The following is a 25,023-nucleotide window of genomic DNA, read 5'->3' on the forward strand; positions in this document are numbered from 1 at the left end:
CCCACCCCCTGCAAACCCTGGCCTGTGGAAAAAATCATCTTACACAAAAAATGGTCGCTGGTGCCAAAAAGGCTGGGGACAGCTGCTCTACACCTTCTCTGTCTAACATCATAACCACGAGTCACGGGGAGCTAGTGAGCACTTGGAAGTGACTGGTTTGGGGGGAACTACGTTTTTTAAGACATTAAACTTTAATTAATTTAAATACATATTTCCTTTTTTTAAATTTTTGTCAGACATCTTTATGTTGGTGATTTTAATTGCATTGGAGATCAAGTTTGTAATAAGCTTAATTTTTATTTTTTACTTTTGTAATTTTGCTTTTTTAAAAGATTTTATTTATTTATCTTTAGAGAGGAAGGGAAGGAGAGAAGGAGAGAAATATCAATGTGTGGTTGCCTCTCATGAGTCCCCTGCTGGGAACTGGCCTACAACCAAGGAATGGGCCCTGACTGGGAATCGAACCGTGATCATGTGGTTCGCAGGCCCACACTCAATCCACCAGCCGGGCTTAAGTGTATATTTCAATAGCCATATTCAGCTAGTGGTTACGGTATTGACATGACCCGCCATCACCCAGACTCTGTCCCGACAGAGCTCAAAACTGTAAGCGGCCCCGTCCACTTCTCTAGACGCGTGCGCCCACCGGTCCAGGATTCCGCAGCTTCCTCGGAGCATCTCCACGGCGTGTAGCCTTGTGCTTCTGCTTGCTTGTACTGTTTACACTCACGGCACCCCACCTGGTACACCTCACTGCACCCCACCTCACCCCACTCCACCCCACCCTCATTCCTATTCCTACTCCAAATTCCAGCTGTCCTTTCCTCCAGGAAAGCCCTTCCTGCCCGTCAAGCTGAGTGAAGCACCCCTTTGGGCTCTCCCAGCCCCTGGCTCCTCCAGGCCAGCCCTGATCACTCTGGACCATCATTATCTGGAGGTGAGTCTGTCCCACTGTGGACGGAGGGCAGGGCAAGAGCTGTCTTAATAGTCATTGTGTCCCCAGTACCGCCCAGGGTGGGGTTGGGCATAAGGAGTGTGAGTTGGGATGAATGAATGAATGAATGAATGATTTTGAAACACCATGTGAAGAGTTTTAGAGTAAGCCAGCCAGAGGTCAAATCCCATCTGCCCCTTCTGGAGGACTCGCCTGTCTCTCTCTCCCTCTCCTCAGTTTCCTCATCCCTGAAATGGGCACCACCCTGCGTGGTGGGTGTCAGATGGATGAGATAATATGTGTTGGGCCAGGCACAGGTAGGGGGTGTTGCTCAGCCAGGAGCCGCTGTGACTGCTATTGCTGACAGTCACGCTGAGCGGTAAGAAGAGACGGAAGCAGGTCAAGGGAGGAGTGCGAGGAAGCCCCGGGAAGTTCCCCCGTCACCCTGGGAAACTGGTTCCGCCAGTGTCTGCACATTCATTCTGGGGAGCACAGGAGAAGTCTCCGGAGCCTGCGGAAAGGGGGTGCCGGGGCTCGGCCATGTCTCGTGGGCACCCCCAGGATCCTCACTGAGCAGGCCCACTGCAGACAGCCAGGGCCCGGCCCTCCAGCCCCCTCAGTGTCCAGTGGGTGGACCCTTGGCATGTCCACAGGACATCAAGATGGAGATTCCCATGGGGACCCACTGCCACTTCTCCAAGGGCCTCCTGCTCTCAGGTAAGGAGGAAGTGTACCCCCAGGGCCTAGGCAAGAAGGCGGGACTCAACCCAAGGGTTGAGGTTTTTCTCTGGAAGAAGAGAGGATTGTCGGGAAAGTGGAAATTATTAGAGTAAAACGAAGGGGAGAGCAGCAGAGGTACAAACCCATCCCCATTTTACCTATGGAATTTTCTAGAATGTTAGGACCATGAGGACAGGAATTTTATCTGTACTCAGTCCCCTGCTGTATCTCCAGTGCCTAGAAATCTAGGGAATTTTACATGTATCATATATAGTTGGTGTTGTGGCATAGATAATATATATGCCTATAAATATTGGTTAGGTGAATGAATTAATGGATTCAGAGGCTCTGAGTGCTTACAGGCAGGCCACGCAGCATCTCAGGGCAGAAAACCCTTCTGGACCAATGGGATGGCAAACCTGTGGCGTGCATGCCTGAATGTCCTCGCCTGAATCCAGGGCAGACATCACTAATCGATCCCAGCACTATTTCCAGTGAACAGAACTCAAGAGTTCTAATCCCCAGATGAGGACCTAGAGGGCAGAGAATGCCGTGATCCCGGCCCAACACACTTCTGACCTCAGGCCTCCCTTTCACTCCTGACAGCCTCAGTCCTGGCCCTCTGGATCCTCCAAGGCTCCTGGGCAGCCCTCCAGATCCGGAAGATTCCAGAGCGACCTCAAAAGAACCAGGACCTCCTCCTGTCTGTCCAGGGCCTCCCAGACACCATCCAGGACATCGTGTGGTACCAGGGGGAGGAGACAGATGGTGGCACGAGGCTGTTCTCCTACATCCCTGGTCTGCAGCGACCCCAGAGAGACGGCAACGCCATGAAGCAACGAGACATCGTTGGCTTCCCCAACGGCTCCATGCTGCTCCGTAACGCCCAGCCCAACGACAGCGACACCTACCACGTAGAGGTCACCGTCAACCCTGCCTGGACCATGCGGGCCAAGACGGAGGTCCAGGTGGTCGGTGAGTGCTGGATGCTGGGGGAGGAAGTGGGGAGTTAAGGCTCCCTGTGTCCATGGTGCAGCTAGTATGCCTGGCCCTGTGCAAATACTACTCTATTCAACGCGCATTGTATGAGCGCTTACTGTGTACCAGGCCCTGAAGAGATTTGCTCCCCACATACATTAACGAGTAAAACAAATCTATAGAGTGCCAAACACGGAGCCAGAGCTGGAGAACGGACCGTCTCACTGACTCCTCATGTGCAGTCGTTAATGAAACATTTATTGAGCACCTAGTGTTTGCGGAGTCTAGAGGGACACCCTATATCACTCAATCCTCATGTTCATACTGAAGTGTTTTTTGGTGAACCCACTGTGGGCAAGGGACAGGGTAGTGGACAACAGCAAAAGCTAACATTTCTTGGGTGCTTGCTACGGGACAGGTACCGTTGTAAACACGCCCTAGGCCGGGGTGTCCAAACTCTGGGACACATTGGAAGAAGAGTTGTCTTGGGCCACACGTGAAATACATGGAGACGAGTAATCACAAAAAAGCAAACAAACAAACTCGTCATGTTTTGAGTAGATTTACAGTTTTGTATTGGGCTGCATCCATAGCCATCCTGGGCGGCATGTGGCCCGTGGGCCGCGGGTCGGACACCCCTGCAAGAGCATAGCTCCTCAGCCTGAGCATCTGACATCTGCACCCACTAATTCTTTGTGGCAGGGGCGCCGTCCTGTGCCCGGTGGGGACATTGAGCAGCCTCTCTGGCCTCTCCCCTCTACATGCCAGTAGCTCCCTTCCTGTCGCGACAGCCCAAAATGTCTCCAGACATTGTCACATGTCCCCCGGGGACGAAATCACCCCGACTGAGAATCACTGCCCTATAGTAACTCATTTTTGCCTTTAAAAGACTCCACATGTCGCCCTGGCTGGTGTAGCTCAGTGGATTGAGCTCGGGCCTGCGAACCACACGATCACGGTTCGATTCCCAGTCAGGGCACATGCCTGGGTTGCAGGCTGGTTCCTTGCAGGCCAACTCCCAGCAGGGGACGCACGAAAGGCAACCATACATTGATGTTTCTCTCCCTCTCTCCTTCCCCTCTAAAGATAAATAAATAAATTTAAAAAAAGAAAAAGAAAAACTCTATAAAAAAAAAAAACTCCACATGTCAATGGTATCTCTATGGGGCTGGCAGGGGGTGGCGAGTAATAAGCAGAATTGATCACGCATCATCTGTGTCACCAGAGCTACCTTTCCTCCCGTCAGAATGTATGCTCTGTGTTTAAAGATTTTATTTATTTATTTTTAGACAGAGGGGAAGGGAGGGAGAAAGAGAGGGAGAGAAACATCCATGTGTGGTTGCCTCTCACATGCCCCCTACTGGGGACCTGGCCCATAACCCCGGCACGTGCCCTGACTGGGAATCGAACCCGCGACCTATGGTTCGCCGGCCAGCACTCGAGCCACTGAGCCACACCAGCCAGGGTTTGTAATCTAATTTATCAGTTTACACACTGATCTCACTGGGATGGTAATTCTTCAAAGTGAGAGAAACAGGAGCTTATGCTTCCTTTCATCGTCCAGCGGCTACCCCAGTGGGTGGGGTGTAGTAGGCTCTCAGTTAATGTGTGTTGACTAAATAAATAAATGAATGAAAATTTTTATCCAAAAAAAAAAACCCACCAAGAGGCAGATGCCATTATTGTTTCCATTTTACAGATGAGGAAACCGTGGCACAGAAAATGGTAGAGCTGAGATCTGATCCTAGGAAATCACAATGCCAGGATCTGGGAGATTAACCACATCCTCGCAAAGAGAAAAGGGAAAGTCTCCCACAATCATTGAAAAGTGGAGTGCCGATAATAACATGTGTAATAAATTAAGATGCCATTTCAGACAGTGACCTCAATGCTAGTAGTGATAGCTAGCATTGTTTAGAGCTTGTCCCATGCTGGCTTTGCATGTAGTCTCTCATCTAATCCTCACAGAAGCCCTGTGAGGTACATAGTGTCATTAGGCCAATTTTACAGATGGGTAAACTGAGGCACAGAAAGGTTATGACTTGCTCAGTGAAAACAAATGAAACAGAATGATGTGATTTGGATGGGAGGTAATCGGGGAGGCCTTGCTGGAGACAGAGATGAAAAGAAGGCAAGGGAGGGAGGGAGCCATGCAGGTTTCTGAGGGACAAAGTTCCCAGCAGAGGGAACAGCACGTGCAAAGGCCCTGAGGCCAGACTAGTTTGGTGCGTCCTAAGCACAGATGGAAGGACATCATGGCCTACAGGGTGATGAACAAGTTGGGTGTTCATAGGAGAGTCTGAGAGGCACTCAGGGGACAAGCTCGTAGGCCATGGGATAGTAAATGGTCAAGAAGCCAGAGTTTAACCCACCGGTGGGACCCAATGCAGGTTGAATTTGCATTTTATCCAGGAGCAACCTGAGGCCCAGGTGGTTTGAGGCACCTCCCATTTCAGGCGGCCAATTCTCGAATTAGTGGCGGAGTCAGGATTCGAATGCAGGGCTGTCTCTGAAGATGCTAACCTGCCCATTCACTTATTCCTTCTGCAAACACTCCCCAGGCGCCTCCTCCTCGAAGCCTTGTCTGTGTCCGGCCTACCCTGAGCGGCGCTGGGGACACAGTGGTGACCAAGGCAGCCCTGGCCCTGCCTTCCCGGTGCTCACAGCCCAGGAGGGAAGGCAGATATTAACTAAATAATCACACGCACGCGCACGCATGCACAAACAGATCACTGTACACAGTGCAGGGAAGGAGAGGCAAGTGCAGAGGTTATGAGATTGTATGTAGGGCATCGACGGGGGTATTAGGGAGGCTGGGCCGGAAAGGTGATCCTTCGGCAAGGCTTGAATGATGGATGACTGGCCATTCTAAGTTGAGGGGAAAGAAGCTTTGGGAGGAGCTCGGGCAGCGAGCTCAGCCTGTGCAAAGGGCCTGTGGCAGGAAGCTGCAGAGTTTGTAAGCCGAGCTGGCAGGAAAGCAAGGAGAGCATTCTAAGCATGTCTTTGAGCCAGCGCTGAGGTTCTAAGGACAGAAGCTCTCCCCAGCTGGCTCAAAGTGGGGAGAGCTGGTAAAACCCCAGAGGGAGCCCCTGGGAAGTGAGCGCCACGAGGCCTGGGTCCACAGCTGCTCCCTGGAGCCTAAAGCAGGGCAGGACCCACTGCCTAGTGAACGAATGATCTTCCCCGCAAGATCTGGGGGGGAAATAGTTGTCAGGAAGGCCAGAGCCCCCTCCTCCTCCAGAGGACGCCGCCTCTGGTCTCACCTCCTCTTGGGCTCTGTGCTCCCCTCCAAGGCCTGGCATCCCCACCAGGACACCACACCAAAGACTGTGTTAGCCCAGCTTCTTTGCATATTCCAAATCTCTTCTTGCAGAACGTGGAGATTTTTTTTTTTTAAAGGAGCTGAAGACAGACAGACAGACAGACAGAGAATCTGGATGGCCCAGTCTGGTCTGCAATTTGCTTCCGGTCAGCCAAGGGCCCACCCCTTGTCCCAGGGGGTGGGGTCAAGTAGGACAAACCAGATGCAGAGCCAGGAACTGGGGATCAGGGCTGGGAAGAGGAGCAAGAACTCAACACCTGCCATTTCATAGTGATAATATGTATTTATTATCACTTTGTTCACCATGAATCCCCTGGTGCCTCAGGCAGTGCTTAGCCCGCTAAGGATCTGATACATATTTGCAAAGCCATTGCCCATCTAGCGAACACTTGATACATGCAAGTGACATCCAGGCTCAGACCTGCGCTGACCTCCCCTCCTCTCATTCCATTCCCACAAGAACCCCGGTGGGAAGGCCCTGGGACGATCCCCTCTTTGCAGAGGGGCAAACTGAGGCCCAGAGAGGACCCAAGACCATGCTGCTGGGAGCAGGGAGGCTGACCGAGGCTCCAGCTGGATCCCGCTGCATTCCCTTGAGCCCCTGACACCTGGCTCTTTCTCTATCCGGGGTGCTTCTACCCCACTGGGGCGCCAGGGAAGCACCAAGGGGTCCGATGGAGTGCAGCAAGTAATGGGGCGGGGACCGCCCTGACTCTCAGGGGGCTGAACTGAGCGCAGGGATTGTGGAGGCAGAGCTGATTGATCAGCTTAATGGAAAAGGGCGTGTAGCTCTGTGGATTGAGCACGGGCCTGTGAACCAAAGGATTGCGGTTCAATTCCCAGTCAGGGCACATGCCTGGGTTGCAGGCCAGTTCCCAGCAGGGGACACATGAGAGGTAACCACACATTGATGTTTCTCTCCCTCTCTCCTTCCCTTCCTCGCTAAAGATAAATAAAATATTTTTTAAAAAAAGGAAGAGTAGGCGGAGGCTACGTGGCTCAGCCTGCCGGGCATTGTCCTGCAAAGCGAAAGGTCACAGGTTCCTTTCCCCGGTCAGGGCAGTGAAAAAAAATTTTTTTTTAATGACAACATTTAAAATAAATAGATAAAAAGGAAAAGGCGGAAGCTGAATTCGTGGGAATTAGAGACAGAGTTGAGAGTGTCCTCAAGTCAGGATGGTCTCCTTGGCAACCAGGGCATTTATTTTGGAGGGCAGTCCGTGTCCGCTGCTACGTGGTGGGGGGTGGAGATGGCGGGGCGCACTTCCTGCATCCCCCCAGCCCCGCCCCCTGACTCCGGTGCTCTCTCTCTCTCTCCTAATCATGAGGGGATTGGGCTGTAACAGAAGCAGGGTTAGTAGAGGGCACTGGGTGCTCGCGGGGCCTCCAGGAGGCTGGGAACCAGGAACAACATACGAATTACTCAGCAAAACTGCTCCCACCCCCACCCCCGGAGCAAGCATTGCCCGCGCTGACAGCACCAGGCCCAGAACCCCGGGCCGGGCCGTGGGGCACCAGGAAGCTGCATTCATCCAGTCCTTTGCTCGTTCCACAAACATCCCCTGAGCCCCTGCTGGGTGAGAGGCACTGAGTTTACAGAAGGAACGGGACAGAGAGCTCTGCCCTCCTGGAGTTTATAGGTCGGTGGGCCTGGCGACCTGGTTCCCACCATCAGAGGCCTGGTCTGCCCGTGCCGCTGTCTCTGTGTCTCTGGTTCCTAAAGCCTAGTCTCACACGGATGCATCTGATGGGGGCCTGGGTCACCTGACGGTCAGATTGAAAAGGAGGCTAAGGCCCTGGCTGGTGTGGCTCAGTGGATGAGTGCTGGCCTGAGAACCTAAGGGTCACTGGTTTGATTCCCAGTCAGGGCACATGCCTGGGTTGCCAGCCAGGTCCCCAGTGGGGGGCATGTGAGAGGCAACCATACACTGAGGTTTCTCTCCCTCTGTTTCTCCCTCCCTGACCCTCTATCCAAAAATAAATAAATAAAATCTTTTTTAAAAAAAGAAAAAGGAAAGGAGGCTAAGAAAGCGCTTCTCTGGCAGGACTCCTGACGTGGGGGATTCCCAGGCACAGGGTAGCCTGGAAACACGAGAAGGGCCCAGGACACGGAGGTACCATGGCTGTCTCCATGGCACAGATGAGGAAACTGAGGCTCAGAGAGGGCAAGTCAGTGGCCCAAGCTCCCACAGCCAGGAAGCAGCAGAAACTAGGCTCCAAAGCCCAGAGGGAAGTCACAGTCTCTTACAGCTGGTGTCTGTTGTTTTGTAAACCTAGTTGTGGGGACTTCAAGCAGCGCTACATGGGCACCTCAAAGACTTCCAGGCCCCCCAACAACCAGGTCAGTGAATAGGAAGCCATACACCCCTTAACTGGCCATGCGCAGAGCAGTTCACACACATTTATCCTCTGCGTCCTCCCAGCCATGGCATCATGACCCCCATTACTCAGGGGGGAAACTGAGGCACGGGGAGTTTAAGCAACACGTCCAGGCCACCCAGCTGGGGAGCAGGACCTAAACCCAGGCTGGCTGGCCCCAGAGCCCACACTCTTAACTATGACTTTAGAGTAACACCCCTCCACCCCACCCCACCCCACCCCACCCCCTGCCATCCCTTATCTGTAGTTTCCTTTTCCGCATTTCGGTGACCCTGTGGTCTGAAAACACTAAGTGGAAAGTTCCAGAAATAAACCATTCATAAGTTTTCAATTGTGTGCCATTCTGAGTGGCATGATGAAATGTCCCGCCACCCAGCTCCATCCTGCCCGGGATGTGAATCATCCTTTGTCCCGCGTGTCCTGAGTGCATTCCCTGCCCATCAGTCACCTGAAGGGCAGGAGGTGATGCTGGCAACTCGAACACGCCAACGGGAATCCGAGCAGTGCTTCCTGTAAGTGAAAGGAGGGTGCAGGGCAGTAAGACACTTTAAGAGACAGAAAGACCCATTCACATAACTCTTATCACAGTATAGTTATAATTGTTTTATCATTGTTGTTAATGCCTTATTGTGCCCAATTTATAAATTAGACTTTATTAGAGGTATGTATGTATAAAAAAAACATAGTATATGTAGGGTTTTGTATTATCTGTGGTTTCAGACATCCACAGGGGGTGTTGGAACGTATCCCCAGCGATAAAGGGGAGACTGGTGCATTCTGTCTCATCGTGAACAGCCATCATGAAAGGCTAACTGTACGGTGTCAGGGGTTTACTACTCACTGGCCATTGACCCCTAACCAGATGGCCAAGCCTCTCAGAGCCTCCAGGGGGAGGAGACACATCGCTGGGTCTGACAATGGGGGCAACCATGACACCTCCCTGCACGGGGCTGTTATCAGGGCAAGCTTGGCAAGTCCTTACGCTGCTGCTGCTGCCTTTGAAGCTCTGCCAATCAACAGAGCCCAACCAAATGAGAGGAGCACAGGCTGTTTATTCAGCGCTCGCTCTGTACAGCAAGGCAGTCAGCCGCCGTCGCCCACACCGTGGGGGAGACTCCAAGGCAGGCGGAGGCAAAGCTCAAGAGCGCCCTCTGTGGAGGCTGTTGGCACAGGGAAGCGATCTAGAAGCTGAGCATCGTATGCGGCTGGTCCGGGCGCGTTATGTGGCTACCCCCGGGGTTGGTCCTAAGTTAGAAATGGGGACGAAAATTAGGAAAGGTGTCAGTTATCAACCAAGTCCTGGGCGTGTGGGGCTGATTGTTACAGAAGTTATTTAGTTTCTGGGACCGTGGTCACTAAAGCCCGCAAGCTGGCTTCCTGCCAGTCTGGTGTAGAGCAGGCTGGCTTTTCCGGGGCTGTTTGTAAGAGGGTTGGTTTCCCAGGCGGGTTGCTGCGGGCTGTGGGTCAGAATTCTGCTTTGATAGATGGTCTGGCCATTGTCCGTGTTTATACAATGGTCTCTCAAAGCTTTCAGATGTGATCGTGTCTAGTCAAATATCAGCGTGGACAACTCCTGTCCACAGAAGAAGACCCAGACGATTCCTTTTTAGTAGAGCTGAGCATAAAGAAAGTTTCCAATTCCGGCAGGTGAAACAGGATGTGAGGACAAGTTCCAGTTACTCCTTGCTGCAGAGCAATCGGTGGCATAAAACAAACACCATTTTAGTATGTGTTCGGCTTCTGGGGTCAGGCATTTAGACAGGGCGCAGCGGGAATGGCTCCTCGGCTTTGTGGAGGAGGAGGCCGATGTCTGTGGCCTCCGATGAGAAGGCTCAGAAGGCCGAGGTTCCCCCAGTGCTGGCGGCTGCGCCATCCAGGGATGTCTGCGCCCACGTGTGTGGCTGGCAGCTGGGACGGCGGATGGGGCTGTTGACCAGATCAGTGTCACATGGCCCCCTCCAATGTGCCTGCCTGGGCCTCCTCACAGCACGGTGGCTGGGTTCTGAGGGAGCTGACACGGAGAGTGTGGGTATCCCAAAAGACCAAGGCAGAAAATGGATGGCTTCCCCTGTGTGTCACCTACAGCACATTCTTTCTCTTTAAAGAGTTTGTTTATTTATTTTTAGAGAGAGGGGAGGGGAGGGGAAAAGAGACGGAGAGAAACATTGATGAAAAACGTGGATACACAGCCCAACCAGGGACCAAACCCAGGCATGTGCCCTGACCAGAAACCGGCAAACTTTTGCTTTCTGGGACAATGCCGAACCAAGCCACACCGGTCAGGACTACACTCCATTCTTGTGGTTACAAGGAAGTCACTATGGTTGGCCCCGATTCAAGGTGGGGGGCAGGGGTGGGGGCAGAGGTCTTTCTGCTACACAGGGGAATAGCGAGGTCATTTCACAGAACAGCATATTGTTGCAACCCACTTTGGAAAATCCGGTGATGCACAGGTTTTCTCTTTATTAGAGAAAGGCAGGAAACACATCAAGTTATAAAAAGAGGGCAGTTGTGTGAATCAGGCAGGGTTCTTGCTTCAGCAACAGACACTGCTTCTGGCTGATTTAGGCAGCAAAAGAGTGGGTTAAAGAAGCCTGAACAACCCTGGCTGGTGTAGCTCAGTGGATTGAGCGCGGGCCTTCAAACCACACAATCGCGGTTCGATTCCCATTCAGGGCACATGCCTGGGTTGCAGGCCAGTTCCCAGCAGGGGACACATGAGAGGCAACCATACATTAATACTTCTCTCCCTCTCTCCTTCCCTTCCCCTCTAAAGATAAATAAATAAAATCTTAAAAAAAAAAAACCAGGCTTGGGAGGTGTTTTATGTTGAACTAGGTCTCCTCCATAAAATATGTTGAGTCCTAACCCGAAGTTCCTCAGAATAGAACCTTATTAGGAAATCGCATCTTTACAGAGGTGATCAAGATAAAATGAGGTCATAACGGGGTCCCTGACCCAATATGCTTGGTGTCCTCATAAACTGGGGAAATTTGGACACAGAAACGTGTATGTGAAGTTGCCCGGGGTCTCAGTGTCAGAAGCAATACCGGCGTTTTGTTTAGTCAACACAGTGCTTTAAGGCAGGTTTAAATGAGCGGTCCATGCATGAGGCTGGAAAATGTCTTTATTTGGGGCAGGCTTCTGGCCAGTTAAAACTCAGGGTTCTCTTTCTAAGGGGGCAAAGGTAAGGTCTTTGCAGCAGCAACAGGACTCCGGTGCTCATGTGCCTCCCAACTTCACAACCAACTTCCAAAGCAAGGGATGTCCTTTTCCCAGGCTCTGAACTGACAGCCCTTCGCTTCACTCTGATTGGACCAACCTGAACCAATCACTTAGGCCAAGTGAATGAGGAGTTCTGATTGGCTTACATCTGGATGGCTACCCATCCTGATCCAATCACTGTGACTCTGACAAGGGGTGGAACTATACTGATTGGAATATGCTAATGAGCCCCACCCAGAACTGGGGTTGGAATCAATCCCTCAATCCCTCAGAAATCTTGGGAGGCTTCACAACGGTGGAATGGTAGAAGGTGCTGGGGAAACACCCACATGCCCATTCTACCAACATTAACTAATTGCATAATTAAGTCATGAGCTATGAAGAAAAAGTGTATCAGGAGTCTCCTTGGCCTAGGGTTATAAAAGAAAGCTTCCAGAAGGAGCTGGGAATGGAAAAGTGAGCAGGAGTTGTAGCATGTGGGGAAGAGCATGCCAGGCAGAGGGAACAGCATGGGCAAAGGCTGGATAGCTCAGAGAGTGAGGGAGGGAGTTGTGGGTGGTGAGACTGGGTGGATGGACTGGGTGGCAGGTGCCGGGGTCCAGCCTCAGCAGCTCTCAGGGTCCCTGAAGGAGGGATGGCCCAGGGGATGAATGAAGAGTCAGACACCCAATTAGATGCCAGAGAACAGCCAGCCTCTGTGGGTCTGACCAAACTCCCAGATTTGATTTAAGCGTTATTTTTATAGAGATTGTAACATAATAGGTATATGGCGTGATCAGTTAAGCAGAAAAGATTAATGCAGAGGTAATTAGGAAAAGTACAGGAAATTCCATAGATTCAGTTATGTCCAACAAAAGTTATTTTGACCAGGAGAGTCACTAATCAGACAATTAGAAACAGCTGTATATACAAAGCTTTCGATGTCTTATCATTTATTAAAGTTCTTAGAATTAGTCATGGGGCAAAGGATACATTACACTGAACAGTGGTTATAGGAAAGTTATTACAAGGCCTTTGTGGTGTCCAACTTAGCTATCTTTCTGTCTAAAATATTTATGTACTATGAACTCTAACTCTTTGGTAATTGTTTCTACGTGCTTAGTTTGTAATAGTTAACCAGCTTGTCCTGCTTCTTTTATCTGGCTAATTCTACTTGATATATATTCCCATCCAAGGTACAGGACGGGCAGTTACTCCATCAACTTTTAGACATTCAGGGGCTACTTCATCAGGGGAGACTTTGTTCTCTGGCCAAGAAATCACTTTGTACAACTTCATTGGAATTATGTGGATCATCGGGCCTGAAATACAGGTGTCTAAAAATCCCACCACCTATTCATTGCAAAGACAAGCAGGCAGGGAGAGACAGACAGGAAGTCCAGCCACAGTGGCCTCTGCTGTGCAGATGCATCTCGTCCATCCTGACTGTGTCAAGGGACGGCTGCTGGTCGGCTCCTGACAGGAGGGGAGTCTGCATGTTATAAGAAGCCTGGTCAATTGGTGGAAGGAAGAGGGAAGGGCAGGGACTGGAAGGCTCCCTAAGCCAGCAAACACAGCCTCAGCCTCGTTCCATCTCCGGAGTCACTCGGGGGAGTCGCCTAATAACCACCTGCTGTTGTGGGAACTGGATAACATAGACACGGAAGGTGCAAAAGTTGTTGGTACAGTTTCTGGAAGAGGGACAGCCTTCTACTGTCTGCCCCCAAGTGACCTGCTGGGTCTTGGTTTGTACATCTGCAAAATGGGCCTAACTTAGCCAACTCCCTAGGTTAGGGAGACAACTACTGAATATGCCCAAATACCAGACAAGTCTGGACACAGCTATCCACTTCATCCCAGGGACAGGATTAAATTTGAACATGGGCTTTGAACACTTTGAACAGATAAACTTTTAGAAAGATGGATAAAATAGGCAAACATTTATTAACTTGAATACACGCACACACACACACACACACACACACACACACACACAGAGAGAGACTCTAGTCCACTGGGAAATAACAGTCTTGACTGGCTCAGAGCCTGAAATGGCTCTTTCCCACCATTCAAGGCTCTCGGGACCCAGGCACCTCTTTCAGAAGCCACACGCAGTGGTCATTAGGAGTTCAGGTGGCCCAGGTGTGATCCCAGCACTGCACTTACCATGAACTTACCATGAGGCCTCAGGCAGATCAGTTTACTCCGTTTACTCATCTGTACAATGGCACAGAATCTACTTTGGTGGATCATTGAGAGAAATCTGTGTGTGTGTGGGGGGGGGGGGGTAAACTCATTCCGTTTTCACCACAACCCTACAAAGCAGGTATTCTTATGATCCCCATTTCACAGATGGGAAAACTGAGGCACAGAAAGGCTGAGTGATCTGCCCAAGGTCACATAGCCAGTAGGCAGCAGGGACTAGAACCCCAGTATTCTGACCTCAGGGTCTACAAACTTAGCCACCAAGGAGGGCTGGGATATAAGTGTCCAGCCTGAGATCAAAGGCTGGAGGCCTCGGGGTGGGGGGCCAGAAGTCTGGTAGGCTTTGTCCTAAACATGGCACGTTGAGTTTGAGAACGCTGCTCGTCGAGTCCTCTATATCCTCCACAAAACACAACCCAGAACCTCCTGCTCTCACTGGAAGAATGGAGACATCATACCTGAGGCACAAAAAAGCAGGTAGGTGGCGTGGGGTAGGGGATCACATCAGGAGGTAGGTTTCGAATGTGCTGGGAATGGTAGGAAATCCTAGGGAAGCTGAGATCTTGAGGTGGGGCCGCCAAGGAGCTCCATCCGGGACTCGGTGGGTTTTATGTGCAGTGGAGTCAACCAGGTGGTTGGATACTCAGGTCTGGAACACAGAAGAGAGCTCTGGGCTGGGAAATTACCCAGATCACACCTCAGCTCTTGGTGGATAGTCACTGATGGGGGGGGACAGGGTGCTCCTGAGACATCACGCAGCCTTGTCTCTCTCTCATCTCTCAGAAAAGCTGCCCGTAAGCACTGGAAACATGACTGCCATCATCATCGGATCTCTTGTTGCTGGGTCCCTCTTCATCGGCATCATTGCCTATCTCCTGGTGACAAGAGGCTGGAGGGGCCGAAGCCAAAGGTACAGGGGACCCAGGCCTCTCTGCTTTCCTTCTGTCTCCACCCCCTGCCCTCTCAATCAACCCCACAAGTCACATCATCTGACCGATACACAATTTCATCAAATCTTGGGACCCCTGAAGTGAAAGAATCTTCCCATCCTGATTTTGGACAGAATCCTGCATTGCAAGGGACAAAAACCCAACACTTGAACTGGCTTACAAAGAATTAGAAAAATGTTTTTGTTTTACCTGAGCTTCAGGTGTGGCTGGATCCAGGGACTCAATTTTGTTAAGAAATTCCTTCAGCCTTGACCAGTGTAGTTTAGTTGGTTGGGCATCATCCAGCAAAGTGAGAGGTTGTGGGTTTAATTCCTGGTCAGGGCACATGCCTGGGTTGCAGGCCAGGTCTCCAGTAGGGGGCGTGTGAGAGGCAACCACACATTGGTGCCCTCCCTTTCTCCCTCCTTCCCCCTCTCTAAAAATAAATAATTTTTTAAATTTTTATTTATTTATCTTTAGTGGGGAAGGGAAGGAGAGAGGGAGAGAATATCAATGTATGGTTGCCTCTCATGGGTCCCCTGCTAGGAACTGGCTTGCAACCCAGGCATGTGCCCTTACTGGGAATCGAACCATGATACTCTGGTTCACAGGCCCGCACTCAATCCACTGAGCTACACCAGCCAGGGCTTAAAAAGAAATAATTTTTAAAAAAGAAAGAAAGAAACTCCTCCACACACCTCTCAACTCTGCCTTTCTCTATGGTGGCTTTATTCTCAGGCTGGTTCTCACCTTGTAGTATGAAAAGAAAGCTTCTAGTAGCTCCAGGCTTATGCCCCACCAGATCAGTCATCACAGAGAACAAATTGCCCTGTATTCCTGATAGTTACAACCAAAGCCCAAGGGCTGACTTAAATCACATGTTCTCACATGTACTCGTTACTGTGGCCAGGTACTGGAATGCTCTAATTATCCAAACATAGGCTATTTGGGCAGCCCTGGGGCTGGAAACAGACCCAGCTTCACATGACCAAATGGAGTGAGTGTGGGGAAGGGTTCCCCAAAGGCAAACCAGATGCTATTGCCAAAGAAGTGGAATGGAAGACAAGCAGGCAAAGCCATCAGACAGTGACTACTTCTGCATGGGTGGGGAGAGAGCAGTTGGGGCCTATTCCCCCAGGAGACGGTCTGTTTGTGAAACACTCCTACCTCCTGAGATGAATCTCTTCAGAACTTGGTTCTGAGCTGGTTGCAGATAAACTGTCCAGTTTTTCTGCCACTCCATAATCCCCAGAAAATGAAGGCAGCAATCTTCTCTCTTCCCTCAATTCTTTGCTTGCTTTCTTGAACTTCACCACCTTACTTGTCTTCCTCTTAATATGTCCTAATTTAGGGGTGGCAAGGGGCTGTAAAAAATACTATAAACAGAGCCACTTTAAAATAGAGCCAGAGCAACAAACAAAATAGACTCATAGGTACAGAAGACAGACTGACAGCTGTTGGAGGGGAGGGGGTAGAGGGGCTGTGTAAAAAAGATGAAGGTGTTAAGAAAAAAAAAAACAGACAACAATATGATGATTACCAGAAAGGAAAGGGGATAGGGGGAGATAATGTTACAGAACAGTCCGGGGGTAGTTGAACGATATAAAAGACCCCCCCTTTTCTCAGGGGCTTCCTCCCCCATATTAGGTTGGCTTTGCCCCCCACCAGAGGAGAGATGTCTCTCAATGCCAGAGATTGGTGAAAAGGAAAATAATTATTATTTATTTAAAAGTTATACACCTGGCTGGTGTAGCTCAATGGATTGAGCGCAGGCCTGTGAACCAGAGGATCGTGGTTTGATTCCCAGTCAGGGCACATGCCTGGGTTTCAGGCCAGTTCCCAGCAGGAGACTCACGAGAGGCAACCATGCATTGATATTTCTCTCCTTCTCTCCTTCCCTCTAAAGATAAATAAATAATTAAAAAACAACACAGAATTAGCCCTGACTGGTTTAGCAGCTCAGTGTGAGCACGGACCTGTGAGGCAAAGGGTCACTGGTTCGATTCCCAGTCAGGGCCCATGCCTGGGCTGCAGGCCAGGTCCCCAGTAGGGGACACATGAGAGGCAACCACACATTGATGTTTCTCTCCCACTCTTTCTCCTTCCTTTCACCTCTCTCTAAAAATAAATAAATAAATAAATAAATTTTTAAAACACAGAATGATGGAAATACTTAAATACATGGAAGTATTTCAGGGTAAAAGGCCATCCTTTTGCACCTTATCCTCAGATGGTTCAGGAAAAAAATATGCATGGGGGAAGAGAGAGAGAAGACAGATGCTGAAGCAAATGGAGTAAAAATAATAGGCCAATTTGAGTAAAAATTATATAGATGGTTTTCATACCATTTTTGTAATTTTTCTCTAAATTTGAAATAGTTTCACATAAAAAAGTTTTTTTTTTAATGGCTTGGTATTTGTGAAGGCTTTGGAACACGTGGCAAAAAAAATTCCTTTTCTGTTCTCTTGGCCTCATTCTGATTGTGGTAAATGAACAGAATTTAATTCTAGTCAGCCTTTAATGCCTTTCTAACATTTGCTGGCTTTTACCAAGAGAAAATTGGCGGCTACACCGAGCTACAAATCATTGTTGGGCTTTTAAAATTTTTCCCAGTCCTTTTCTGCTTATGTCTAGTTGGAATCAGTTTTTATGTATAATGTAACAGTTTTTATGTATCATGTTACATTATGTGTAATGTAACAGTTTCTGACGGGTCTCTCAGCTTCTACTCCTGGCCCACAGTCTGTTCCCCATTCAGCAGCCAGAGACACCCTGTTAAACTCCATGAGCTCGGGGTCCCTCAGAGTGAAGGCCACCATGGACACCAGACCCAATTCAGTCTCTTGCCCCACCCCACCTCCCTGACGTCACCGCTTCCCACTCTCACAGCCTCTCTTCCCAGCCACGCTCCTCTCCTTGCTGTTCCTTTGCTGCTCCTGCTCCTGCCTCAGGGCCTTTGCACGGACTGTCCCCTCTTGCATGGAACTCTCTGTCCCTGATTTCCTCGCATCTGGTCCCCTTGGCTATTTAAGGATCCCCAGACTATCCTACTTAAAATCACACACACGCACTGCTTCCGCCCTCTGCTTCTTTCCATCTTCACTTTCCTTCATAATATTTTTCACTCAACTGTTGGTTGTCTATTCAAATTCCCCATCGACCAGCTAATCTAGTGTTATCTCTGCCTTTCTCTTTCCCCACTAGAGTGTCTGCTCCAGAATGCCAGGGATCTCTGTCAGTCTTATTCCCAGCTGTGTCCCCCGTGCCTTCAACAGCATCCAGCTCATGGTCGGTGTTCCATAAATATTTATCCAGTGAATGTACAAATTGGAGGTAGTGAGGTCAAGTGTACTTTCTAAATAAGAGTTTTCAAAGGAGCCTATTGAAAGAGAAATATTTTGCCCTGTCTAGTGCGGCTCAGTTGGTTGGAGTGTCACCCCATACACCAAAAGATTGGGGGGTCCATTCCCAGTCAGGGCACATACCTGGGTGGCAGGTTCAATCCCCAGTCAGGGTGCATTTGGGAGGCAACCAATCAATGCTTCTTTCTTACATTAATGTTTCTCTCTCTCTCTCCCCCCCTCTTCTATTTCTAAAATCAATAAACATATTTATAATTAAAACAGTCAAGAGAAATATTTTTTCAAATACAAACAACAGTTTATTGAGAAAGTCTCAGAGTTTTTGGAAAATAAAAGTGATCCAGCTTGGCTTTGGGGGCTCAGGAAACAAGTTACAGGGGGAAGAAGGACCCTTGGAGCTTACAACAGAGAGAACACAAAAGTACATGCCTTGAGGGAAGAAGAGGGGAAGGGGGTGGAGAAAGAGAGACAGACAGACAGACAGACAGAGAGCCTAAAGAGAAATGTTAAGGAAACCATGAAACAGGTGGATGGAGCAGAATTGCTTAGATGGTCTGTACAAACGGCAGCTTTGGAGAAATGTTGCTCCTTGGTGTAAAGTGGAGGCTGGGGAAACTGAGGGAGGGCTGCGTAGCTGGGGATTATGGGAGAAGAGATGGGGATGGGGACCTCATCCTGGCTCATGCTGAAGCAGAGACCACCTCTCTCTCTGCGGCCTGGTGGGCCTTCCAGCTCCCCTAGGTCTCTGCCCACCTACCAGCGCATTTGACGGTACTAATGTTGGTTCCCTCCACGTGCCCCCAGGATGGCGACCACAGGGAAACCGGAGCTGGACCCCCGTCGTAACGGTGGTAAGCCAAGGGCCCCGTCCTGCCACCTGGCCTTCCTCACGGTCTTTCCTCTTCTCCCACAGCAATGAGCCCGCTTGCCCTCCGCTACTGGGGGACTCCCAACTGCTTGCCCCACCCTACCTCTCCAGGCCCCCAAGCTCAGCCCATAGATTCTGAGGGCATCGGCACTCATTTTCTCCTGTCCTCAATGGCTGGCACCCCAGTCACCATAACACGTACCTAGGCACCAACAGGCCACACCTACCTCAGCCACACCCACCAATAGGCCACACCCACCTCAGGCTCCACCTCCCAGATCCCTCCACCCAGCTCCTCCCAGGTCTCCCAGGACGGCCTTCGCCCCATTCCTGGCAGAGTCCTTCCAAAACTCCGACCATGTCTCTACTCACAGACCCTCCATGGCTCCCCAGTGCCCTGAAGATAAAGTTCAGGCTCCCTAACGTGTCTCTCCGGGACTCCCATAAACTGGTCCCCACTGTCTATCTGGCTTCCTCTCTGATATGTAACATTCCCACCCCCAAACAAACAACAAAAGACAGACCCAACATATATAGTTCCTCAATTGTGGCAGGCTCATCCTGGCTGGTGTGGCTCAGTGGACTGAGCACCAGCCTGTGAAACGAAAGGTCACCTGTTTGATTCCGTCAGGGCACATGCCAGTCGATGTATCTCTCACACATCGATGTTTCTGTCCTCTTTCTCCCTCCTTTCCCCTTTCTGTATAAATAAATACATAAAATCTTTTTTTTTAGACCTTAACTTCTCCTTACAGTCTCAGGTGTCCCCTCCTCCAGGAAGCCCTCCATGACCCCTCTCCAGGCCCTGACCCCCCTCCGGGAGCTGTCAGGGCCCCCCAGCTCCAGCCCTGCTTGCTTTATCTCTTCCCTGTCTGGGGACAGGTCTGTCCCCGACATAGGGCTGGGCAAAAAGAGAGATTTGCGCAAATGTTAGTTGAAGAAATAAATGAATGTCGACAGCAGCCAGAGTGGGCCTGTGGGTGTTTCCCCCCCCCCCTCCTCTGCTCCAGGTGACAACAACACCTATGAAGTATTGCCGTCTCCAGTGCTCCTGGTGTCCCCCCTCAGTGACCCGGGGTCCACCAACGCCACCGCGGTGAGCCCCCACTCCTCTCGGCTAAGGCCCCCTCTGACCTGGTGCCCCCCCCACCCCGCAAGTTGACCGCCGTACCTCCGGGGCGCACTGTCACATAGTTTGGGAACAGTGACTGTCTCTCCGGCATCCTTCCTCACTTGCAAACCGGAAGGGAGAGAGACTGGAAGGAAACAGCGCAAAGAACGTTTGTGTCTGGGCCTGGAGGCCCGGCACGGGCTCCATTTTCTCCCTCCTCTGTGTTTTCCATACCGAGCGTACACGTTCCCTTTATACTCAGGTGGGAAGAGTTGACAAAAATAAGAGCTAAATGAAATAAGAAGAGAAACTTAAGAAGCTAAGACAAATCCCGTGGAACTGCAAGTGTTGATGGGGAGGCTGAAGTTAACAGGGGGACTGTCAGGCCACTAGACGCGCCCCGTAAGGTGGCACCTTCGCACCTATTGCTCGGAGGGGAGCACTGAGGTGCAGGCAGGTTGCACCCTTCACCCCGGGCCTTGAAGTCAGGGAGGGGCGATGGAGACTGGGAGTCAGGTCTGTCCTAACCCCAAAAGTCAAGGGTGGCAGGTGGGGGGTACCAGGGCCTGGCTAACCTGTGTTCTTCCCTTGCAGGCCCCGCCCCCGCTCCCACTCCCGCCCCCGCCCCCGCAGCCCGAGCCAGTGCCGGAGAACCACCAATACCAGGTGTGGGTCTGGAGGCAGGAGGGATGGGACCCCATGGAGCCGGGGCGGGGGAGGGTCAAGGAGGCCGCTGGGAGGGGCCATGCCCCACTCTCCAGGCCTCACTGAGAGACCTGTGGCGAGTCCTTTCCCCTCCTGGGGTCGCACTTTCCTCCTGCGTCAAAGGGACTCAAGGCTATGAGTTTGCAAAGAGGAAATAAATGAAGGGCAGGGAGGGGAAGGGCCTCCCTCAGGGTCCCACGGTGGTCAAGGCCCATCTCTGGGCCTGGGTCTCAGCCCCTGTCCGTCCCCTCCTGTCTGCCCTGGGTGTCTGTCTTTCTGTCAGTGTCCCTGTTTGTCTGCATATGTCTGTGTATGTCTCTCTCCCCCTTCCCTGTCTTCTCGCTCCCTCTCTCTCTGTCCTTCCCTATTTCTCTCCCTAACTCTTTGTCTCCTCCCATCTTTGTTTCTCTGTCTCTTCTTCATCCTTTTCTGTGACTGTCACTCCATGTCTACCGCTTCTTCTGGCCCATCCAGTACCTCCATGCTCTGCGTCTCTCTCCATCTCCGCCTTCTGTTCCCTGTTCAGCTGTGTTTTTCTCCATGTCTCCCAGTCTCTAGCTGGTTCTTCTTTCTCCACACAATTCTCAGCCCCCAACAACAACCCCCCCTCTCTCCCACCAGGATCTGCTGAACCCCGACCCTGCCCCTTACTGCCAGCTGGTGCCATCCCCCTGAAGGGGGCCCCAGCCAGGCCAGTGGACAGGGAAAAGCCTCAAACCTCCTCTGGAGGCCTCACCCCTGCAGAAAAGCCTCACCAGAGACCCAGCAGGACCAGGCCATCAGGGCTGTGGGCCTGATTGGGTGGCCTCGACTGAAGACACAGCAAGGCATCGGGCAGATGTCCCAGGTGGGGAACAGAAGACCATGAATGGCCCAGCTTCCTGCCTACTCTGCATGTACCACCCGCCCTTAGTCCTTCTCGCAACCTGACCTAAGCCATGGGCCCAGGGAAAGCAGGCTCTTGCCCCCTTCTCCTCCTCCACGGGGATATTTTGGGGTTAGGAGGGTGGTCTCAGACCTGCCTCCAGCCAGACCTCACAGGCGCCCAGTTGGCTGGGTTCCCCACCAACTGTCAGCCCACAACGCCCTACCCCCAATCTCTGGTGGCCCTCAGAGCCCCTGGGGACAAGGCAGCCCCCACCACACATGCCCCAGAGGACAAGGCACATGGCAGGGAGGGCTGGCCTCCCAGGTCTGTGGCCCCAGGCGGCAGTCCTAGTCAGTTCCAATGGCTGTCAGACCCCTTCCCTGCTCAGCAGAGCCAACCCCTCCCAAAACCCAGTCTCTCGGAACCTGTGGCCATCTTCTGCCCTGTACACTCTGAATCTCACCACACCCCTCAGGGCAGGACTCCCTCCTCTACCCCTGACCCCCACCCCATTCCCAAATGTGAGCATGGTCTGTGGCCCTTAATTTATTCATCCATTCCTAAATACATGGGCTGCACACCATTCACAGCTCTGGGTCCTGCAGCTCTGGTGGGGAAAGAAGCAGAGAAAGACTCCAGCTCTCCCAGAGGAACTGCTTGGTCCTGGGAGAGAGTCACAGAAACTAAATAGCAAAGATCATCGGGTGTTGGACAGCGCTGGGGGAAACAAAGAAAGGAGGGGGTGTCGGGAGTGGTTCACTGAGAAGGTGACAATGGCCTTTAATGCTCAATGACAATGAGTGAAGGCTAGAAGGAGGAGAGGGAGGGAGCCATGTGAACAGCCGGAGGCAGAGTTTCTCAGGCAGAGGCAATGGCAAGTGCAAAGGCCCTGAGGTAGGAGTGTGCCAGTGTGTTCAAGGAGCAGCAAGGAGACCAGGGTGGTGGGAGCAGAAGACAGACAGGGCTGAAGGGTGGGAGGTGATGTCAGGGAGACAGGCAGCAGCAGAGTGAGCAGGGCCATGTAAGGTACTGCGCAGACTGGCTTTCGCTCGGGAGCTGAGAAAAAGAGACTGGTAGACTGAATAATGGCCCCTCACGGTATCTATGTCCTTACTAACCGATGTCACCCCCAATAAAACTCAATAAAAATATCTATGTCTTAATTTCCTGCGGATGTCATCTTATATGGCAAAAGGGACTTTGCTGTTATAAGGATGGGCAGTTATCCTGGGCTATCCTGGGGCACCCTAAATGTAATCACAAGGGTGTATATAAGAGAGACACAGACAGAACAAGCGTTAGAACAGGAGGGAAGGAAGCAGAGACCGAACGACACACTTGGGAGTCGGAGGGAGGGGCCAGAAGCCCAGGCAGCACAGAGTCAGGTGCTGGGGTTCCACTGGCCCTCGATGGCTTTGGAGATGGAAAGGGGCCCGAGAGCAGAAGCTTCCAGAAGCTGGAAAAGGCAAGAAAATAGACCGTCACCTAGAATCAACGCGGCACTGCTGATACCACGTTTTTGGCCCAGTGAGGCCCATTTCGGACTCCGGAACCCTAGAACTCCAGAAGCGTAAAAGGGTAAATTCCTCCGGTTTTAGGCCATTACATTTGCAGCGATGCATAATAGCAGCAACAGGAAACTAACAGAGGATGAGGAAGGATTCACAGAAAGGGAAGTTGCACCTCCTGTGGCCCAACATGCAAATACTCGCCGCGAGGGACTTCCATCCCCAGACTTCTCAGGACACCCATGCCTGGGTCCCTGACCTCCTGCTCACTGCGAAGGTCAGCAAGGTCAGTCACATGGGCAAGGCTCAGCCCCAGAATTGGCTGCTAGGGTGCAGTGCATGGGGGCACTCTGTTCAACTCAACCTCAGATGAGGAGAACCCACGTGCCTGCTTCTGCTCTTCTATGCCAGTAGCTGCTTGTCAGATCCCGATGCCTGGTCTCTCCATTCTTCAGTAATAGGGTTTTTAACTAAGCATATGGCTGCCAAACATAAAAACTACATTTCCCAGCTTCCCTTGCAGCTAGATGTGTCCATGAGATGAATTCCAGGCCAATGGGATGTGAGCAAAAGTGAAATACAAATCCTCGGGTCATATCCTTAAAGGGAAAGGATTCCACTTCTTCTCTGGTGACTTAGGCTGGAGACAGGCTGTGGTGGTGGGAGCCACCTATGATCACAGGGACGAGGGCAGCGCAGAGCCAGATTAGAGGGAGAGCCTGGGCCTGAACACAGAGCCTCCAATGCCAGGCTACGTAGTTACTATAGTTACCTGACAGACTCCTCCGGTGTGTAAGCCTTGTTACTTGGGGATTCTGTTACACCCAGCTCCTTTTAAATCTTAATACAACCCCCACCTCCAAAATAATAGTATTTCAAGAGTAAGCTCTCAGAGTCTGACTGCCTGCTAACTTCTTACCTGTTGTTATGGACTGAATCGTGTGCCCCCAAATTCCTGTTGAAGCCCTAACCCCCAATACCACTGTATTTGGACAGAAACACCTTTAACGAGGTCATTAAAGTTAAATGAGCTCTGCCTCCAGCTGGTGGTCAACTAGTTAGAGATGGAATCCACTGAAGAAGAAAGACCGGGGGCTTCAGCACCCTGTGCTAGCAGGGAGGTGACACTGTGAGAGCCTCTATAATATCTACTGCACATGCCCTAAAAATCAAGTGGACTTGGCCTTAACTAGTGTGGCTCACCAGTCTGGGTGTTGTGCTGCAAACCAAAAGGTCACTTGTTCGATTTCCAGTCAGGGCACCTGCCTGGGTTGTGGGCTGGTTTCCTGTTTGTGCAGGAGGCAACCAATTTCATTATAATGTTTCTCTCCTGACCCTCTAAAAGTAAATAAATAAAATATTTTTTTAATTTTAAAAAATCAGATGGACTTGGATTTGGACACTCTCAGTAACGATGGTGCTGGGTGGTTGATAGACCCTACAGTGCAACTTCGTTCTGAGACAGAAGCTGGATTCATCTGATGCCAGAAAAATTTCAGGAGACCAAGACTGGATCTGAGTTTCTTTCTAGAAACTTCTTTCCCAGCCTCGAAACTCTCGGGTGCCGTTATTCCTGGGTGTACAGTAGAGGAGGACAATGTTTTTCTTTTACGCCTGAAAGCGTAGATGATTCCTCAGATTAAAGATGGAAGCCAACTTCTCTCACCAGAAAAGGTTTATAGAATAAACTTGCAAAAGTACAAGAAGCAACAGGCCCTGGCCAGGTAGCTCAGTTGGTTAGAGCAACATGTCAAGGTTGCAGGTTCTGCCCCCTGTCGGGACACATGCAAGAATTATCCCATGAATGTATAAATAAGTGGAACAAAAAATTAATGTTTCCCTCTCTCACTGTCTCCCTCCTTTTCTTTAAAAATCAGTTTAAAGCCCTGGCTGGTGTAGCTTGGTGGATTGAGCGCGGGCCTGCGAACCA

General features: G+C 51.0%; 1 protein-coding gene across 1 annotated transcript; it reads left to right on the forward strand.

Annotated features, from left to right (window-relative positions):
* The first annotated feature begins 1,390 nt into the window (after window positions 1-1,390).
* Window positions 1,391-22,744, forward strand: CEACAM19 (CEA cell adhesion molecule 19). Its single transcript, XM_037059680.1, has 8 exons — window positions 1,391-1,651; window positions 2,261-2,629; window positions 14,526-14,652; window positions 17,876-17,959; window positions 18,838-18,884; window positions 19,912-19,997; window positions 20,607-20,678; window positions 21,339-22,744. The coding sequence occupies exons 1-8, from the start codon at window positions 1,597-1,599 to the stop codon at window positions 21,390-21,392; spliced, it is 894 nt and encodes a 297-aa protein (XP_036915575.1). The 5' UTR covers window positions 1,391-1,596; the 3' UTR covers window positions 21,393-22,744.
* Window positions 22,745-25,023: the final 2,279 nt, after the last annotated feature.

This window comes from Sturnira hondurensis, unplaced genomic scaffold, assembly GCF_014824575.4.
Source record: "Sturnira hondurensis isolate 20B ecotype Veracruz unplaced genomic scaffold, ASM1482457v3 Scaffold0001020, whole genome shotgun sequence".
Lineage (NCBI taxonomy): Eukaryota > Metazoa > Chordata > Mammalia > Chiroptera > Phyllostomidae > Sturnira > Sturnira hondurensis.

What these genes read in the sequence shown, in the direction of transcription:
- CEACAM19 (XM_037059680.1), top strand. Translation starts at nt 1,597, where the DNA reads ATGGAGATTCCCATGGGGACCCACTGCCACTTCTCCAAGGGCCTCCTG. An exon ending in GACGGAGGTCCAGGTGGTCG is followed by an intron (nt 2,630 to 14,525) that starts GTGAGTGCTGGA and finishes CTCATCTCTCAG; the next exon opens with AAAAGCTGCCCGTAAGCACT. An exon ending in TGGAGGGGCCGAAGCCAAAG is followed by an intron (nt 14,653 to 17,875) that starts GTACAGGGGACC and finishes TTTCCCCACTAG; the next exon opens with AGTGTCTGCTCCAGAATGCC.